General features: G+C 34.1%; 1 protein-coding gene across 1 annotated transcript; it reads right to left on the reverse strand.

Moving 5' to 3' along the window:
* Positions 1 to 793: 793 nt before the first annotated feature.
* LOC136033666 (nitric oxide synthase-like protein) lies at positions 794 to 6,530 on the reverse strand. Its single transcript, XM_065714498.1, has 4 exons — positions 6,414 to 6,530; positions 5,267 to 5,526; positions 4,832 to 5,026; positions 794 to 1,051 (listed from the first exon to the last, which is right to left on the reverse strand). Exons 1-4 carry the CDS (start codon positions 6,481 to 6,483, stop codon positions 944 to 946), a joined length of 633 nt encoding a protein of 210 aa, XP_065570570.1. The 5' UTR covers positions 6,484 to 6,530; the 3' UTR covers positions 794 to 943.
* Positions 6,531 to 7,591: the final 1,061 nt, after the last annotated feature.

Genomic DNA, 7,591 nt, shown 5'->3' on the forward strand with positions numbered 1-7,591 from the left:
GAAACTGTTTATTAAAACTCTATTGAAAAAAATGGTGAGGATCACTGAGCTGCTTTTCTATCACTTAATTAGCTACTAAATATTTAAAAATAAAACAGAGTTCATCTCCATTTTTGAATCGTTCATCAAGATATGCTAGCACAAACTTGATCAGGCATATAAAGATAGAACCGGCAAGTTCGGCTCCTTGAAGGGATCAGCAGGTTATGTTAGTCATTCTGAGGTAATATCCCCTTGAATCAATGGGTGTATGCACTGCATTCGCTTAAAAAAAAAAAAAAAAAAAAAAAAAAAAAAAAAAAAAAAAAAAAAAAACAGAAGTTGAGCTAGAGAACGTTTGCTGACACCCATAACTTTTATGATCGTGGCCGCAAGAAAATTAGTTATGAGGTCAAATGCTTTCTGAAAGTCGGCTGAAAGTACAAGGTTGACATGAACTGCTACAGACCACAGAACTGAAAAAAAAAGGCTGCAGCGTTGATCCGAAACAAAATCAAAGTTTAATGCAAGAGCTACAGAATGGGACACCTTGTACGCATTTACTCTACTTACAAAATGTAAAAGATCCAGTAGCGAGACTAAATTTTAAATGGTAACAGCAAATTTAAGTTACCAGAATGGTGCATCAACAGATATCTAAAACAGGCTATGACCAGACAATAGTTATTCTTAAATAACGGAAGGCACTCATCTAAATCCCATCTAACATCTATAGCCTTTTTGGCAAAGCAAAATCAGATTTAATCTGTTGAATCACCAACGCGTAAGAAAAATACACGAAAAGTCGGAACACTTATGAGAAGTCTTATATGTTTATTAAGGTCAAAGATTTATAATGCAGTTAAAACCAATAAATTCCAAATGTTTGTGAACAACATCACTTTCAACAGTCAAACCAATTTAAATCAAACAAATGTTTGAACACATTTAACTAACAGTTGAATCAGACTGCATTATCCTTCATTAAACGAGCTTTTCTTTTATATTCCAAGTGAGTTTTCCGTGCACCAACAGTAATACCAAAAATATCCTCATGGTAACGGCCGCTATTCTAAAACAATACACAATTAATTAGAAACGAAGCAACTTTATACTGAAACATCATAAAAATAGATATTATTTCCCTTCCTTTTCTCTGATAGCACAATAGTTGCACCTACTGACAAGTGGCTTTAAGACATATCGACTGATCTTGAAATATGACTATTCCCAAGTTCGATACGACAGCTTGTGATATACTTCTACCCTTGAAATACCATTGAGGAATATAGCCACCTTTATACATGCACAAATAGAGATACACAAAAAAACTGTTCTTGACATAAATGGTTTCACTCTCAAGCAAAAATAAAAACAGAGAGAATTAAAAATTTAAAAGTATCTCAGATCCCAGATAACTAGGAGTAGAATAAGCGTTAGGAGTGAAACAAAAAGTTTTTTCGTAAAAAAAAAATCATTCAATAGCGCATACCTAAGTAATACTGCAGATAATATAACGAAGAGGTAACGAAAGCCAAGAGCTCATATGGCACTTGTGACGAGAGATCGGATCCGGTCCGGTTATGTCAATCACGCATCTAGAACTTATGCTTATTCTCGAACTCGCCAAAGCACTAGAAATCTCCCCAACTCCCCCGAAGAGGTCGGATCTGGTCCGGTTATGTCAATCACGTATCTAGAACTTGCGCTTATTCTTTCCATCAAGTTTTATCCCGATCTCTCCACTCTAAGCGTTTGCCAAGATTTCTGTTTCCCCCATTCACCCCTCAAATGTCCCTGGATCCGCTTCGAATTGAAAATAGAACATCTGAGACATAACATCTTTCTATATATCAAGTTTCATTAAGATCTGATCACCCATTAATGAGATAAACATACCTCAATTTTCACAATTTATCCCTCCCAACATCCTCCCCCAGATGGTCGAATCGGGGAAACAACTATTATCAAGGCAATTTCTGCAGGTCCCTAATACGCCAATTAATTTTCATCGTCCTAGCTCCTCCAGAAGCACCGAAATCGCCAAAGCATTGGAAATCCCCCCACCCAGCTCTGAGACAAGAGATCCTACTGCATATTAAATTTCATCAAGATGCGGTCACCCGTTCATAAGTTAAAAATACCTCATTTTTTCTAATATTTCCGAATCAACCGTCCTTCCACTCCCCCCCCCCAGATGGTCGAATCAGGGAAGCGACTATTTCTAATTTAATTGGTCTGGTCCCAGATACGCCAACCAGCTCTCAGCGATCGCTATATTGATCACGTATCTAGTTTCGAATCTTCTTCATGTAAAAATTGGGGTGGTCCGGGATTCGAGCCCGAGACCTCTCGCACCCTAAGCGAGATTCATACCACTAGACCAACAAGCCACACTATCATTCTTCTCAACTATCTCGTTTGCTGGTGGTCGACTCGGTGGACCGACCATTTCTAATTTAATCTGGTCTGGTCCCTGATAAGCCTGCCAACTTTCATCGTCCTAGATTATCTGGAAGGGCACAAACTAGCAAAACCGGGACCGACAGACGCCCACCAGACAGACAGACAGACATGCAGATAGATCGACGGACAGAAATTGCAATCGCTATACGTCACTTGGTAAATACCAAGTGCCATAAAAAGCAAGTGTAGCTACAGAAAAAAGGTTAATCATTTGATGTCGGACGGGCAGAAAATTGCACACGTAAATGAATAAGAGAAACAAAAAGAGGAACTTGTAACCAGTTCATCCACACACGCGTACCTACACATATAACCCTGTGTTTTAGTTTTGACTCAAGATATCTCGATTGTTTTTTTTCCCATGTTTACTCTGCTCTTGTGAAATTTTAAGTTTTCATGTAAAAATGAATTGCAGTGTATTCTCTTCTTATTTTGTTATACTTTGCAACAGTCATTTTCGCATATGACATGGGATAGATATGAATTATTATCATTACAATACAACTTGTATTTCAAATAACAACCAGGCCAAAAAGACAGGTTATTTAAGAGAATTTTATTATATATCAAAGATACATCACTTTTATACTAAAATCACCAAGTAAGTTTCTAGTACGATTGTTCCTATAGGACAGTAGTTTATAATCTTTGAATGCATTTTATTTTAAATTCATTTAGAAATATGTCTTTGTCCATACCAAAAAATTTAATACTAGAATGAAAACATATTTTAGTAAAGATTTCAAGGAACCGAGTTCTTTGCTTTTGGAATAACACCTATACATACATTGAAACAGGAGGTGTTTAATTAAAAAAGAGCCAACCTTGGCCCTTGGAAAACTGCAAAGTTTACTTTGCCCAATAAACGAGTCAATCAATGAATACACGTGTTTGAACTAGATGTGATGATCCTTTAATTTTTAAAGTTTAAGATTTAAATATTTTTGTCCCTTGAAATGCTCAGAGGCCAAAGTGATTTGACCAAAGCGACTTAGAAAATAACAAAATAAGAGACATTATTATATCAATCTTGATGAACAAAATGACGGGGTAAAAATAACTTCAGGATTTTTGTTTGTTTGCGCATCTGTTCCAACAGGGACAAGGTCTAACAGCTCATTTAAGTATAAAATTAGTAAAAATGACTGCTGAAAAATTAATAGTTACTATGTTATTATTGTTATGTAATTTTTAATACTGAAATTTTTTGACTATTTCTCGTGACAAATCCAGTGGATATATATCATTGTATGTTTTTTTAGCACTTGGTACTGCGTTCCTATCAACAAGAGTCGAAATTTCACTCAAACTATCCCGATCATATTAGCTCCAACTCGTTATATATTCATGTCCACAGATATTACACTGCAATGGAGGGACAATCCAAATAAATAACAAAGCTAGGAAGAAGTTATTCAGCCTAAAAAAATCTACCAAAACAACCTTAACCCAAGAAAAATACTCCATTATTCAAATACAGTCCAATCTTGTGTAATTTACTAGACTATTAGACTAATAGTACTAGATAATATACTAGACTATTATTAGTATATTAATAGTAATATACTAGACTATTATTTTCTCAAGGGGTGGCGTAAACCTACATTGAAAGTGGAAAAATTCTGGATGCCATCTTGATAAATAGTTGGTCTTGAATCCTGAAAATTCTAGTCTTTGGATCTAGGACCTTATCCTAGATCTTAGGATCTAGAGTACCGTCTCACCACTCACAAAGAAGTAAAAGTAGTAATATGGTACCCTCTCACTAAAACATCAGCCATATTCCGTCAAAGCTTAGGTCCTGTACTAACAGGGAAACTATTAAATTCAGTGCACAGCTGTGTCGTTTACTAGGCTATTATTTTTTTGAGGGGATGCAACTCTTCAATTTCACCCTGAAGCCATGTTTGCAGTCCCCATTCTAGTCAAGCAAGCTCATGAAAAGTCTACTTCAGCATCAATATAAGGACAGACAGGCAGGCTTTCCCATCCAAGGATGGAAGTAGGAATTTATGACAGAGTGTATGACTCTAGACCATCACACAACATGAAAAGAGCTCCGGTCTTTTATACCCCTTGGCCTATCCTCACGCAAAATTAAGCTTAAAATATGATTTGCAAAAAAACTGACGTCATAGGGGTATTTGAATACTATTTTCAACAAATAAGATTCTATAACAAATATAAAAAATTATTAAGCAGTTTTTGATCGCAAGCCTCTATTACTGATACATGGGGAATTACAAGAAAGTGGCAATAAAAGTCAACGTAACATCTCATGCTCACTCATGCACAAAAGGCAGTATGAAACGTGATTTTATGCTTTATGAAAGACTTTTGCTGTATGAAAGAGAATATTTAAATTGTATCTGATAATAAAACTTACAATGAGGTTTTCTACAGCCGATGCAGCTTCATCCGCGTTGATATTTCCATATTCTTGAAATATTGAAACTATAACCGATTTGACATCATTCGCCATGTAAAAATCTCCACATACATAAATATGACCGCCACGACTATTTTTCAAGAAACTATAGATTCGACGTTTGTTACTTCTGATCTTCATCTGCATCAGGACCTGGAAAAAAATTATTACTAAATCCAAACACGGCTTCATCTACATTACAAATACCAATACACTACTAATACCAAATACATTACAAATTAATCAACTCAATTGCAGCTCTTTCACGAATCCCTAATTTTATCTTGACTTCCTAGAATTTCTCCGAAAGAAAATTAAGTTCTAAAGATTCTTCCCAAAAATTAACGGTGACAAACGGCCTCCTTAAAACATTAAAATAAAGGCTGCACGTACCTGATCGTAACCGAATAAAATTTCAGGTTTGCATTCAGGTCTCCACTTGGATGATCGAATGTTCACGAACACCCGATCTGGGGCACATCCTTGTAAACCTTCAGAGCTATATGCATCGGGAAATTGTATGGCTTTCATATTCTCTGTAAAGAGATGGCTTTCAAATACTCGGAAATTGTATGGCTTCTCCTCTCTGTAAAGATCTAGTTCTTGGGTTCTATACCCTCCATAGAAAATAGCTGCACCCAGATGTTGTCCAACTAAAATTATATTTGGATTTGTCACTATTGATGTGTTAGCATTATTACAAATTGACACAGAGTGAAATGAATCAGATCAAAAGTAACAATATTAGTCAACAATGAATACCAGCTTTTATCCCAAGTAATCTACAAAGATAGTTGAAAAGGTCGAAAAGTACTCAAAATGGTGAAATAAAAAAAAGTGAGTATCATAAAGATTTTTAAGATTAGAAATTTTCACAATAAGACACATATTTGTGGTCCCGTTTCTTAATTTATCTAGAAAGGGGACTTTGGGCCAATTTGAGGTGTGAGGCTTTGACCCAAACAGTGAATATTAAAATTAAGCCCAAACAGCTTGGATTGGATGAAAAAAAAATTAATAATGATAATAACAGACTACACCTTATCTGCTAAGTCTGGACCAATCTAATAGGAGATATTGTACAGTTTCTCTAACTTCACATCTTGATATAGCTGGGGAATAGCCTATGGTTATTAACTAAAACTATTTAATTAGACTATTCTTGAAAAAAGTAAGAAATAACATTAGTATATAATTCATAAACTGACACCGAGCCAAAGGCTGACAACTTCTTCAAGGCAAGTAAATCGAAAAACAAAAACAAAACAATATTAGCCAACAATGGACACCAGATTTTTTCACAAGTAATTCATAAAGACAATGGGAAAGGTCAAAAAGTATTAAGAAAAACAATATAATAATAAATAAAGAAAAATGATTTCCAAAAATAAGGTGAAAAAAAAACAAACATATTTTTGGTTGCTTTTTTTTTTTGGATTTCGACATTTCACAGCCTCTTTCTGAAACCATTCCTGAAGTTCTTCTTATTTTCTCAAGGCTCTCGATATTCGATCATAGCTGTTAGATTATATAAAATTACCTTTCATCAGTTCTGCCCGATGCATCCAGAAAGACCTGAATGGTGCGATGCCTGTACCCGGTCCTACCATTATAATTGGTACAGTTGGATTTTCTGGCAAATGAAATCGAGGCTCACTAAAAAACAAAAAAAATCTTTATAGTGTTTTTTTTATATAAAAAACTTTAGCTAGCTCTAGTCAGTTAAGAGTAAGAATCGTTTCTATTCGGTGTTTTAAGTTGCTTCAACACTAAGTACGTAATTTTCTCTGTCAAGTGTCACAATAAGTACAACCTTTCAATTTTATACAAGTTTTATAAAATACCCCCAATCATTGTCTAAATCATCACAAATTAACTGTTCAAAAATTTGAATGTGTAATAGAGATAGAGATTGAAGCTAGCATAAAGCATGAAAGGCTTTCAGGGTAAAGTTTATAAAATATTGCCTTCACAGTTAATCACTTGTTCATCAAGAAATTCAATTTTGTTGCTGCTATATTGACTTTTACCTAATGCAACATAAACTTTAATAAACTGAAATTCTAAGTTGAATTTGAGCCTACTTTACATAACATTTGTTACGGAAGAAATTTTCTCCGTAAAGTAACTTTCACATTACGTACGTAATAGGCCATGCTAACTGGCGAAGTTACGTTACGTGTAACCTTTCACACTTAAACAAATCGAACATTAGGTGGGTAACGCAAAAAGTATGTAGCCATTATTTTCATCGTTTAAGGTCATCGCAATTATCATATGCACACTATAAAGAAACAAAAAATGCAAAATAAAAAACGCAAAAAAAAAAAAATATAAAGAAAATAAAAAATGCAGGATAGAGATAAAAGATTCAAGCTACTATCAAGCGTGAAAGGCTTTATAGAAATTTCAAAATTTATCGATTGCTCATTCAGAGATTCTGGGTCTGCAAAATTTTGCATCAACCCACAAGAAATCAATCACTGTTATAATGAACTTCCTGAATTTTACAAAAAGGATTGCTTTTCAGCTAGTATTGATCCCATGATCCCAACGGATTTAGGCGGCTAGATTTTTTCACCCTAGATATTGAGTAATACATTATATATATATATATATATATATATATATATATATATATATATATATATATATATATATATATATATATATATATATATATATATATATATATATATATATATATATATATATATA

This window comes from Artemia franciscana, chromosome 12, assembly GCF_032884065.1.
Source record: "Artemia franciscana chromosome 12, ASM3288406v1, whole genome shotgun sequence".
NCBI lineage: Eukaryota > Metazoa > Arthropoda > Branchiopoda > Anostraca > Artemiidae > Artemia > Artemia franciscana.